The 13,734-nt window shown below is 38.5% G+C and overlaps 1 protein-coding gene across 1 annotated transcript in view; it reads left to right on the top strand.

Annotated features, from left to right (window-relative positions):
* Positions 1-13,734, top strand: part of itga9 (integrin, alpha 9) — a 91,789-nt gene that overhangs the window by 72,094 nt on the left and 5,961 nt on the right. Inside the window, exons 19-26 of the mRNA XM_056250663.1 lie at positions 896-982; positions 1,092-1,171; positions 3,127-3,216; positions 4,719-4,827; positions 5,967-6,074; positions 9,550-9,675; positions 9,929-10,048; positions 11,759-11,854. Of these exons, the coding sequence (XP_056106638.1) occupies positions 896-982; positions 1,092-1,171; positions 3,127-3,216; positions 4,719-4,827; positions 5,967-6,074; positions 9,550-9,675; positions 9,929-10,048; positions 11,759-11,854 (816 nt within the window). The remainder of the gene's footprint in view (positions 1-895; positions 983-1,091; positions 1,172-3,126; positions 3,217-4,718; positions 4,828-5,966; positions 6,075-9,549; positions 9,676-9,928; positions 10,049-11,758; positions 11,855-13,734) is intronic.

Raw genomic sequence — 13,734 nt, 5'->3', positions numbered from 1 at the left:
ATCTAGCCGACCAGTCGAGATGTGTGTGCATTAGGGCTGTTTTCGACTAAGGATTTTCATAGTCGAATCTGATTCGTTAGATTTTGCCGTAGTCGACTGATAGTCGAACCTTTTTTTTTTTTTTTTTTTTTTTTTTAGCAGCTAGATGTTCGGTTGAATAACTGTTCGTTTGTTATAGGACAACTCGCTCTACGTTTATTTAAAATGAAAAGCAAGACAACTAGAAGTGAATGTGCTTTCCATTAAATGAATCCTTAACAAAAAAAAATCAGACCTCTCCGAATCGAATCGTCGAATCCTCGACTATTAGAAGTCAGCCCTAGTGTGCATGCTCGAAATTGCAAGAGCTAAACATAAAAAATAAAAAATTTGGTTACACTTTATTTTAAGGTGTCATTGTTACAATGTAATTATACATTTAAGTACTGAGTAATAATAATTAACAACATGTACTTATAGGGTTAGGGTAGGATTAGGTTTGGTTGAGGGTTAGTTGCATGTAATTATGCATAGTTTACTGTTATTACTATGGTAAGTACATGTAACATATGTAACAAGGACACTGTAAAATAAAGTGTTACCAAAAATTTTCCTCCAACTGTCTTTGTGCAGAACTAAATTCTAGATCTAAACATAATTGTAATGCATATTGAATCCAGCTTGCAAGAGTTTATTTTGATCAATGGTAAACCATTTGTATGCCTTCTGAACGTTTGCCTGGGAATCAGTGATTTCTTGGGGTTTTTTTTATGTTTTTTAAGGCATGCTTTGTAGGAAGGCACTGCGGTTGCTGAAACCTTCTGCTGGGGTCCGTACCAATTAGTACAGCTTTTGAAGAGTTTGACTGGTTATTCTCACTGTCGTTTGCTGTTTTCTCTGTCTGTTTCGGCTCCAGGAAGAGAAGGGCATTTCCTGTATGCTGGTAGAGCTGGACTTCCTCAAGTGCAGCGTTGGATTTCCTTTCATGAGGGCACAAACCAAGGTAGTATGACAGGAGCGTCAGCTTAACAGCTTAATGGTTTACTTAGTGATCTTGTTAATTATAGTGCAATTCCATTTAACCTTTTAGTTTTAAACTTTTTTTTTTCCAGTACCATCTATCTGTGCTTTTTGACACGAGTCATCTATCTGGTGAAAATGAGACGCTGCTGTTTTTAGTACACACTAGAAGGTGAGCTTTGAACAGATTTAATGAACTTCCCCTCTTTAAATCTGTATGCTTTATTTCTATGATTAAAATACACATGGTTCACATCATCAGTCCACATTAGTAAATGTCATGATGCAACTAGATAGACATTAGACATTTGGACTTTTCACTATTTGGCTCATTTGTGAGAAATTAAGTGGTTTTGCTTGATATTGAAGTCGTGTGATATGAATCTAATGCTGGCCAGATGTGTTTTCTTTGCTCAGAGATGTGCATTACACACCAGGGGCTCTATCTTGCACCCGGCACAAATGACTTTGTACACTGACGCATGTATCATTCCTATTTTGCACCCGCGCAAAGCGGGCTTTTCCCTCCACAGACGCACGTCAGTAAACTAGGAAATGAACTTGCGCTCCCTGGGCGGGTCGGCGCAAAAAGGAGGCGTGTTTCGGCGCAAACATTCCCTAGTGCTATTTTGCAGTTCCAGAAAACAATTCCGCCACTGACCAGAAAAAACCTAGTCTAAAGTCAGTGGCGCGTTGTTCATAATGCTATTTTAAGCGCGCATGCTTGGCCATATTGTAGCGGGTGCACAACGCGCATACACTTTGATTCTCTCATCAACACAGATGCAGCAGTTTTTATTTTTGCAAATCATACATTATAACAAGGAAAAATATTAACACATGAGGGAAATCATTGTGGTGTCCATGAAGATGGAAAAAATGAAGGCCTAAATCTAGCTTACACATTTACCCAAATTTTTCAGGCTAATTGTAGACCTGTTTGCCCAATAGTGGAAAGACACATATGTATGAGGACATCTGACAAATTAGTTTGTCCGTCAAGAACCAGGAAAAAAAAAATCTCCCATCCCCATACAACGTCACTTCTCCTCGGCTGTGAACCGCTCCTGGCGCGCGCCTGGTAAATCTGCCGTTATTATAGCAATCCGCCATGCAACATGCGCACCTGCTCTTAAAGGGTATGTTGGATGACGCTCTGATTGGTTTATTTCCCATTACGCCCAAACCACACCTATGAATAATGAAGCTGTTTCAGCCCAACCCCTTTTAAACTTGCGTCGGGCGCAAGAGTCATTTATCCCGCCGGTAAAATAGCAACAGCGCCCAAGACCCGCCCACAAAGTTACTTGCGCTTCGTGCTTGATACTTGCGTTTCAGATCATTAAAATAGGGCCCTAAGTGGAAAAGACTAGCACTCTGTGAGGCAAATAAAACTCTCATAATGCATATTTTGCGATCTCACAGTGGAAACGATCAATTACACTGTATATATAACCATGCTGAAAACTTACAGCATGTCAGTACCAATACTACAGTTTAACGTTTGGAATCTGTAAGATTTTTTTATGTTTTTGACAGAAGCAAAATACAGTAAAATAATAAATTTCTTAATATTTTAAAAGTATTTTTGAATATATGTTCAAATCTATTTTATTCCTGTGATCAAAGCTGAATTTTCAGCATCATTACTCCAGTCTTCATTGTCACATGATTCTTCAGAAATCACTCTAATATGATCCTCAAGAAACATTTCTTATTATGATCAATATTGAAAATAGTTGTGTTGCGTCATATTTTCTTTTGGAAACATTTTTCCAGGATTCGTAGATGAATAGAAAGTTGAAAAGAACAGCATTTATTTGAAAAATAAACCTTTTGTAACATTATAAATGTCTTTACTGTCACTTGTGATCAATTTAATGCATCCTTGTTGAATAAAAGAAAAACATCTTACCCCAAACTAAATTACTGTATATATGAGCAATATCACACTATATATATCAGCACGGCTGTGATTCGTTCAATGAAGTAATTCAGCATTCCTTCATTTCTCGTTCTAAAGTGACACATTTGTATTAGTAACAGAGGCTTGGGCTTTTAATCTGTGTATTTTAATAATTCAAATGTAACGGTCTTTGTTCAATATTATTGTTCTTTCTTTCTTAGTGCCAATCCAGAACATAATAGCACACTTCATGATAACACACTGGAGTTGTCCATACCGCTGGTACATGAGGTGGACACAGCAATCACTGGGTAAGATTTACACTTCAAGAGCTTAAAGGAAAAGTTAACTTGCTTATTTATTCACCCTTGTGTTGTTCAAAACCTGTATGACTCTCTTTCCTCTGTGGATTGTCAAACAAAACCTAAAATACCTCAAATTTAGTCTATAAGACTAAATATTGTACACCATATTCTGAAGCTAAATGATAACTCTGAAGAACTGCCCAAAATATACGCACTTTCATTGAATGCATAAGACCAGATTGAGATTTCTTCACAACATCCCCTTTGGTGTTTTGTGGGGAAAAAATCAATTCATACAGGCTTTTAATTTGAGAGTAAGTACATGATATAAGAGTTTTCTTTTCATTGTTTTTGGTAGTCTATTCTTGTAACAGCTTTGTAGTCCATCACACTGCCAGACATCTGAGAACACCAGAGACATATGTGGTCCGCTCAGTGTTTAGTTCTTATGTGCACATTTCTTTTTTGGCTCCTGTTTCTTTGCACTGCTGGAGTATTTCAAAGTTAAAGGCTCACAGACACTTGTTTCACAGAGATGAATGATGCTTAAATACACAACATGTTCCTCGGCAAGATGTACAGCCTGATAATGTGAACGTCCTCCCTGTAATGTTTTAGATGAGCGCGCCAGAGACTACACTTTAATATATAAACACGAACTCCAGAAGTTCGACGTAAAGCCAGATCAAAGTCTGTTTTATGTCATTTAGCAGGTTAACTTCATATGTATTAGAAGGTTTCTGTAATCAGTTTATGAATATAAAGATTGTATTTAGTACATATAGACAAACCTATGCAATACTCTTTTGGCATGGAGTATTTTCCAGGTGTTTGAACTATAAAAGCTGCAATGTTTTACTAAAATGAAGTCATTGTGACAGCAGCACACTTACATTATATTATAGATCAAAGCTACAATCCAATGAATCACATTAAAGGGCTCCTATTATGCTTTTTTGCATGTTCATCTTTCTTTAGTGTGTAATGTTGCTGTTTGAGCATGAAAAAGGTTTCCTCCAACGGGAGTTCTTCTCTATATCAGTGTCAGTGTTTCTGAACTCCCTGAAACGCCTCCATTGTAGTCTTGAGTTTCTTCCGGGAACGAATTCCTCATTTAAATAATTAATACGCCGAATAAAGGGGCGGGGCCTGGTTGAGTTAGTTAGTAGTGTGTTGAAACTGGCGGTTATGGTAAGGGTCGGGACATTTCCCAAACATGCTCAACAAGTGCTTGACCAATCACAACACACTGCTCCAGCTAACCAATCAGAGCACAGTGTGCTTTTCAGAAGGAGGAGCTTCATAGAGACAGGAATTAAACAGAGCGTTACTGACAGACTGGGAAGAGAGGAGCCGCAACAATGTACAATATGTGAAAAATAATGTGTTTTGAACATTCATGCATGAAAACCTATTCTAGTAGAGCCCAAAAACAAAATCAAGACTTTGTGCATAATATTATAGCACAATGAAGTTTTGCCATATAACTTTTGTGTCTGTTTCTGCAGTGTGGTCAACCCTACGTCTTTTGTGTATGGAAACTCAGTCGACCGATCACGCTTCCTTCGGCTGGAAGACATGGAGTGCAGCTTTCAGCCTCTCAACTTCACCTTTCAGGTATCCCATGTGTTCATAAGCTGTTCAGATGTGAAGTTTTTCTGTACATTTAATTGTAGACTCTGACTTTAATGAACAGTAAACCCTGATCAGGACCCTGAACCAGCAGGCTGTCGTGTACTCTGAAGGGGTTTATTTTATGATAATGACTGGTTAACTGTATGCTATCACACTTAGATGATTACTTCCCAAATAAATAAAGATATGAAATATTGTTTTGTGTTTAAATCAAAGCACTAGAGTTATCAGGGGATCGATTGCCTTATAAAATGGTTAATTATACCCCCTCTCCTCCCCTTTTTTCCCTTTTTTTAATCTCAGTCTGTTTAGTTATTGATAATATCTGTTGCTCCCCTTCCCTGTTTGTTTGTTTGTTTGTTTGAATGGATGTTATATTGTTATATCCTAAAGACAATAAAAAACCCTTTCACGGATTGTGATGATGCTTTTCCACAGTTTTTAACATTGCAAATCTAGAAAAGATTTTTATATTTTCATTTATTAAAAAACAATTTCATTTTCAGCTGTGCAGCAGCTCTATAGAAGTCAATAGTGTCATTATTCAGCTTAATTTACTTCAATGTGATTCAGTTTTATAGTTATATTGAGGGTAACATTAAACATACATGATACTGAGTTTTGTGGCAAAACTTACCTGTCCAGTAAACATCAATTAAAACTCAAATGAAAAGCAGAAAAAAGCACAACAAAACAAATTTCTTTGGTCTTTTTCGGTGCTAAATGAGTGTTTCTAATACAGCTGCTGAGAGAGTGATGGCAATTTTGACGTCTTTCTCTCTTCTGACCAACATAATCAATCTCTCAATATGTTTTCCTCTTTTGGAAAGTCATAGCAGCGCTATCATGATTTTTTTCTTTTGCCATTGGGTCAAATGTAGCTTCTGTTCAAGTTTACCCAACTATAACAACTTCCGCTTCTGAAAACCCTGGAAATGTGAAAAGGGTCCAATTAGTATATTCAAAATAATGTGACTTTAAAAATGTCCAGAACCAAGCTGCATTATAATGTGCTTTAAATGAATATGAAGTTTACTGTTTGCTGTGATTAATTGGCAGTTAGTTGTTGTGCTAAGCATAGATCCCAGTTTAAATCTGTTTCCCATGTGCTGTTTGTGTAGGTGATAAACAATGGGCCCAGCAGACTTCCAGGCTCCACGATGGACATCAGGATACCCAACCGCCTGGCTGGGAACGGACCAGATATGTTCCATATCATTGACACACAAGTGAGTTCCTGCCACTGATGCTGTTGTTTATTTAGCCAGACTTCATTCTCAGTACCTTCTCATCTAAATGTCATTTGTTAGTGCTGTAAGCTGTTCCTAGGTATTTTGTGTCACACCACGGCATTGTTGATTTTTGATTGGCTGACAAAGTCTCATAGGGTTTGAATAATTTCTATGTCGCTTCACTCATTCATTCATTATTTCTTTATTTCTTTCATGTGGAGCAGCTTTTATTTCAAACAAAAATTAACGCAAATTGCATCATATCTGCATTGCCACCTTTGATTTACAATAATTTCATGACCCCATCATCAATTATTCCTTACATAATAAATTTGCCACGTTATTTCTGAATCGGTTACAGACACTTTTGAAATGATTTCGCAGTCTTGATGAGGGTTAATTGGCAGCGTAAGAACGGACTTTTAGATAGCGTTTAAGGGACAAAACAAAAATGTCTTGATATAAACGTACGTGGCAATCATGGTACAACTCATCCTGGATTGTTGCATTATGCCTATATTACATGCATTACATTTTCAATAATACAACAGTCCATTGTCAATTTTGCCTTACTTATATTACGTGTAAAACATTGTTTCTACATAAGGTTAAGTATGAGATTACATGTACTTTATTTACCTTATAAAGTACTTCATAAATGCCACAATTGTTGCATGTTTAGATTTTTCAGCTAAATATACAGAGCTAGGCTTTTTCTATATTGTATCTTTAGAAATTAGGGCGGCGTGTTGATTATGTTCTTTTCGCATACAGCGCGGAGTTTAGAGAGGTCAACATACTCAGGCTTATAGTTAATTCAGAGGTGATAGACAAGGTTTACTGAGCTGCCATGGATAGTGCCTAAGTTAGACTCACAACAAGCTTCATATCGAGGGTAGAAATTCAAGACCAGCACCACATTCAAATGTTGATTTAACCCTTACAGCGGCCATATTACTAGATCAGGCAGGGGATCAACCTGTTGACTGTGAATGGGAGGACAGGGGAGGTTTGTATCCCACCCTGTACGCCCCATATGGAATCACTTACGAGGGATTAGACGGCTTGCACGAAAGGGTGGAATGGGACACTTGGGGAAAAGCTTCTGTTCACCCTGACTAACCTGTAGCACAGTGGCAAAGCCGGGTAACCCGACTCACAGAGGAGTGGATGTTCCCAGGCGCCCACATGGACCGCACAAACACTCGGCCTAATTAAAAATGCACACGTGGAGGAATTCCACTGCTCACATGGCTGGAAACATATGGGGCGTTTTTACATAAACATTTTGGGCTGGTCCCTCGATGCTGAGGAGATGTTTTAAATTAGTGAGGGTTACGTGACATTGCTTTTTTCCAAAACCTAGAGCTGATAGTCGTCTTCTACCTTCCAAAGCCACAAACATACTTCAACCCTGCTTTTGTGTTCGGGTCAATTTAACCCGCATTTAAACTGCTTCAAACACTGGGTCATTATTTATTGATGACTTTTTCATATTCAGGGTCATGAATGTGCAAGTTGCGACACACAGACTGTAAAAAATATTTTTGAAAGTTATAAATAAAACAGATTGTTGGAGTTTGTTTTATAAGAAAACATTTCAGTCATTCTACTTCAAAATGTAATGTTTAATCTAATTTGTTACTTGCCATTTCTTTGTAAAAAAAAAAAAAAAATCAGTGTAGATAGATACAGTGTAGTTTTGTGTAGTGTAGTATGCACAAAATGCATACAGTTTGTGCCTGCGGTGGTGTTAGGGGTCAAATTGACCCCCACTGGTTTACATGCAATTCACCAGAAATCAACACTTTGAAAAACAGCTAAGTGTAAGAAAAGAAAAAGAAAAGCTTTATTATAGCTTAGACTAAAAATATGAAAGATATATTATATAATTTGGGTTTAATGTGACCTCTAACATCAACAGAGGACCTATTTTATTAACACAAGCAAGTACTTGAATGCAAAAGTGGATTATTGGCAAGTACACAGTTTATCTTGTGTAGCTAGAAATGTTTGCATTCACATAATTGTATAGTGTATATTTTTGGCCTGATTTTACTGCCTATTATTTGGAATGACATTCGTGTTGAGAGCGCACATACAGTATATAGGCTCATTGGAAAAATGTGCCTCTACCTACATTTTTGCAAATTGTATACACACAATTGACTGCAGTAAAACACCAACAATTTTCAATCCTTTTCACACAAATTATGATTAAAATGGCAGAATGTCTATTAATAAAGGATTATTTCCGCACAGGTTCTTGCATAATACTGTTATGACCTCACAACTCTTTTACCATAGTACATGATTTGTAAACTAATACATTTTAAAGTTTGCATCACATAATCGGCTCCATATGTATGACTTTTCTTATGAAGTCATTGTTTGATAGCTCACTTGGTACAGCATTGCACTTGCAATACGCAGTCCTGTGAAACACTAATCACAAAAAAAGAGCTCAAAGATTTGTAGAAGCAAGCTAAAATGACATGGTTCCTTCAGCAAATGCATTTTTATCTCACGTTTGCTTTTGTCAACACTGTCGTGTTGGGTTTATTGTAGGTGGTACATTATTTTCAAACGCGATAGAGCATTAATCTTTTACCATTTCATTTCCGAACTGTCTCGATGCATAATAACATAATAAAATGTTGCCAGATTCATGTTCATCTGGTTCGGATAAAAACTAAATGCACATTTAGCGGCACTCACTGGACATTTCACAATTCAAACGTGCAAGAAGCAATATTTTGCAGTAAAGTCGCCAATTTCCAATAAGCTTGGGTTGTATATTTCTTAAAGCACTGTCAAGGGAGGAAAGTCACTAGGTTTTGAAACAATACTGTAGTGAAAATCAGCCCGGGAGAGTAAATGACACACTGTAAAGTAGCCTCGTTAAGTCATACATGAAACAGCCTGAGATCCGATTCCTGTCCTTTGACTTGAGAGAAGACAATGTGAGGTCTTTAGATGCTTTACTCTATGGAGGTCAGACTGGAAAAGATGCGAATTAAAGAAAGAGGTGAAGTGTTCCCCGGGGCCAGAGGGGTGGAAGGGGCAGCGGGACATTAAATCACTCCAGATGGGACGCGCTGTCAGAGAAAGGCTTCTGAACTCCCACTGGGAAAGAACTTCCTTTCGTTATCTGAATTACTTAGCAGGTCTAAGCTCACTGAATGAATTACAATATCAGCACATCACCTTTCAATAATCCGACCCAACCATAGGCAGTTTGCAAATGAAAAGAATTTGATTTAATATATAAATGGACATATTCTATTGATGATGGCAGCAGTAATTCAACAGTTAACAAGTACGGTAGAGTAAACAAGTGTGTTTAAGCCTCTAACGGAACTGTAAGCAGGTTTATTATAGTTAACTAAGTATTATATGAATGATGCTAAAGTAACACTGAGTGTGAGATTCTCCCACAATGAATTTGATCTTGTTTTGTGTTTGTCTGCAGGTATCAGAAGGTCGAGGGAACTGCACGTGGCACAAGAACCCCAAACCCTGCACAATCCCACAGGACAAGGAGAGCATCTTCCACACCATTTTTGCCTTCTTCACCAAATCCGGAAGAAAAGTTCTGGTACGACAAAGGACTTATTGGGAATAGTTTTAAAAGAAAAACCTCACTGTGTGAAAATGGCATCCAAATGCATTTAGCGTTTGGAAATAAGCCATATTTGCATATTTAATGTTGTTTGACAGCATTTTTTGTCGACGCATTTGAATTAGTGCAGTGGATCACAGCATTTAATGCCCCCCAAAAACACTCTCCTCATTTCACATCAGTTTTTGTGCTGAACGGGTGAATCTTTGATGGTATACTGTGTCAACAGGACTGCGACCGGCCTGGCAGAGCGTGTCTAACTATTTCCTGCAGTCTGGGCTCTCAGGCTAAAGAAGAGGCCACAAGTATAGATGTGCAAATACTACTGAACACTGAAATACTACAGAGGGTGAGTAACTGGCCTAATAATGCCCTAATAATGTAAAAAACGTTATTGTAATGTCAATGCAAGTCATGAGAGTGTGGTTAAGGAGAATCTGTGATTTTAATTTACTGATCTGATTAAAATTTTAAATGTTGCAGAATTTAACACTAAATTAATCATCATTTAAAGTAGTTAAACTACAGTCAGGCTACCATAAGAAATGTTTTTTTTAAAGCAAATCAGCATTTTTGAAAGATTTCTTAATGATCATGTGACACTGAAGACTGGATTAATGATGCTGAAAATTCAGTTTTGCGTATATTAATATATATATATACACTCACCTAAAGGATTATTAGGAACACCTGTTCAATTTCTCATTAATGCAATTATCTAATCAACCAATCACATGGCAGTTGCTTCAATGCATTTAGGGGTGTGGTCCTGGTCAAGACAATCTCCTGAACTCCAAACTGAATGTCAGAATGGGAAAGAAAGGTGATTTAAGCAATTTTGAGCGTGGGATGGTTGTTGGTGCCAGACGGGCTGGTCTGAGTATTTCACAATCTGCTCAGTTACTGGGATTTTCACGCACAACCATTTCTAGGGTTTAGAAAGAATGGTGTGAAAAGGGAAGAACATCCAGTATGCGGCAGTCCTGTGGGCGAAAATGCCTTGTTGATGCTAGAGGTCAGAGGAGAATGGGCCGACTGATTCAAGCTGATAGAAGAGCAACTTTGACTGAAATAACCACTCGTTACAACCGAGGTATGCAGCAAAGCATTTGTGAAGCCAGAACACACACAACCTTGAGGCGGATGGGCTACAACAGCAGAAGACCCCACCGGGTACTACTCATCTCCACTACAAATAGGAAAAAGAGGCTAGAATTTCCAAGAGCTCAACAAAATTGGACAGTTGAAGACTGGAAAAATGTTGCCTGGTCTGATGAGTCTCGATTTCTGTTGAGACATTTAGATGGTAGAGTCAGAATTTGGCGTAAACAGATTGAGAACATGGATCCATCATGCCTTGTTACCACTGTGCAGGCTGGTGGTGGTGGTGTAATGGTGTGGGGGATGTTTTCCTGGCACACTTTAGGCCCCTTAGTGCCAATTGGGCATCGTTTAAATGCCACGGCCTACCTGAGCATTGTTTCTGACCATGTCCATCCCTTTATGGCCACCATGTGCCCATCCTCTGATGGCTACTTCCACCATGTCACAAAGCTCGAATCATTTCAAATTGGTTTCTTGAACATGACAATGAGTTCACTGTACTAAAATGGCCCCCACAGTCACCAGATCTCAACCCAATAGAGCATCTTTGGGATGTGGTGGAACGGGAGCTTCGTGCCCTGGATGTGCATCCCACAAATCTCCATCAACTGCAAGATGCTATCCTATCAATATGGGCCAACATTTCTAAAGAATGCTTTCAGCACCTTGTTGAATCAATGCCATGTAGAATTAAGGCAGTTCTGAAGGCGAAAGGGGGTCAAACACAGTATTAGTATGGTGTTCCTAATAATCCATTAGGTGAGTGTATATATATATATATATAATATAGCAGAAACCGTAATCAAAAACAGTGCTAAACAACAGTTTTAACACAATATTTTGCTACACAAAAGACATGGTAACTGGAACAATTGAGCAGTGCCTTAACATTTATAAATTAGGCTGATTGCAATGTGTCTGTCTGTAAATGTTTATCTTTATGTGTGGTTTGCAGGACAGCTCCTCTGTGATCCAGTTTGTGACACGAGGTCACGTCCAGCTGGACAACAGGGCCGTGGAGGTCTCCACCGGACTTCCAGAGGAGATTTCTGTAAGTGATCAAATGGATGAATTATCCAATCTAACAGTCAGACATTTCTTGCCAAGCATATTTGTACCATTACTGTAAACTACACTCAAGACTCAAGCCGAAATGCTAGTGGTTTTCATTGTGCGATTGAAACCGGTATGATTATTGTCTTTGAAACTGATCAGGACCCCTAATGCACGCAAGAGAATTAAATTGTCCGTTTGCATGACTCGGAGCTCATCAACTCGTAGTAGATGTGGGTCGAGTTTGCTGTTCATATGGGAGTAGGAGGCTTTTTTTACTCTACAGCTGTGCTCGGGAACAGTCGCCTCTAATACTGCAGACCTCGGCGTGCCGATTGATTGGAGGAATATGGGACGTGTTTCAGTGGAGCTGATGGTGTCTGGTGCCATGGCATCTCACTCAGGCCTGCATTCAGCTGATTGGGTTTCTGACCCGGTTTCAACCAGTGTAGTGGCCAATTCCTAATAGGGATGTTTAATGGGCCTGTGCCCCTTCTGCCCTCGGCACTTAGGAAATGCATCAGTCCCAGAGCAATCTTTTATTAAGTTGCACAAGACAGTCCCTCGGGCAAATGGTGGACATACAACTGTCATTTAGAAATTGCATTAATACCACACAGTGTTCTAGCGTGCTTCAAATGTATCATTTCCATCATGTTCACAGCCACCTAGACAAATTGGAAATGACAGACCGATTGTGATCGCTAAACCTTTAAATGCTACTATATCTTTACTTTAGTGTTCGACTGAGTCAGCTGAACTCAACAAATGCTGTAGATATATTTAGTGCGATACCTTTTAGTTTCCATTGTTTGTCAAGAATAGAAGTGATATAGTACTGTTTATCTCATAGACAGCGCACAGTGGAAGATATTATTGCTCTTTCATAGCTCAGGATCGACTTCACCTCAGAAGCTCCTAAAAGTAAGTAAATAATGCTGGGGGGAAAAAAATTGGCAAATCTGAGCTGAGTTTATAGTTTCAGAAGAGATCATAACAACTAACTCATAACGAGGCGAGGATTTACATGTGAGATACTGGGGTCTCAGGAGAAACATCAGAGAAGCAGGAGACTTCTTCAAAGGTCTTCATTTGTATCTCATTACTGCTTAGAAGATATTAAAGAGATGTCATTTGTGATTTTACATGACTGCAGGCCGTGAACTGTGGTCTTTTATTTCGGCCCTCATATTCAAGGAGTAAAATTGTGGCCAGAAGGTGAAGCGAGATTTATCTGGGCTGGCATCTCTCTCCAGACTGGGATTTTCTGCTTGCTTTTCATGCAACATTTACATCCAGATCCATTGAGGGAACTGTTGCTCTCGCTGTGTGTTTTTGTGGAAGTACGTTATGGTGTTCAGAGGTGAAATTCTTCCACATTTTACGGTCAGCAAGCACGTATGCCATATAACACATATTGTGCATAAAACTGTGTATGTATGCATTTCGAGTGTTATTTAGAAGGATAGCTCATCCTTAGATAATGATAAATGAAGTCCAGGGGCCGGTTTCACAAAGCTATTTTAGACCGGTCTATAGTGTTAGACAAGTCTAAAATTTGCTCATAGACTAGTCTAATGCAAGTTAGACTGTTTCACAAAAATAAAGACTCACTTAATTTAGACCAAAAAAATTAGACACCTTACCTTACCCCCAGGCTAACCCTTAGGTCTAAGACTGTTATCTTGGCAACCAGCAGTAACAATCAGTTACATTACAAACAGCCAAAAGAAAAGGGAAAATGGCCCTTACCATATATATTCATCACCATTTCAGTGATGTCTTTGTTTCTCTTGGGGTCCTCCTCCCGTTTTTGGATATTTCCTCTTAAATATTTATTTCTTGGCATCTTGTACTATGTTTTTGTATCTTTTCTGT

This window comes from Rhinichthys klamathensis, unplaced genomic scaffold (genome assembly GCF_029890125.1).
Source record: "Rhinichthys klamathensis goyatoka isolate OS25496 unplaced genomic scaffold, OSU_Roscu_1.1 h1tg000072l_1, whole genome shotgun sequence".
In the NCBI taxonomy this organism is placed as follows: domain Eukaryota; kingdom Metazoa; phylum Chordata; class Actinopteri; order Cypriniformes; family Leuciscidae; genus Rhinichthys; species Rhinichthys klamathensis.
This window is presented reverse-complemented; position numbering and strand designations above follow the sequence as displayed.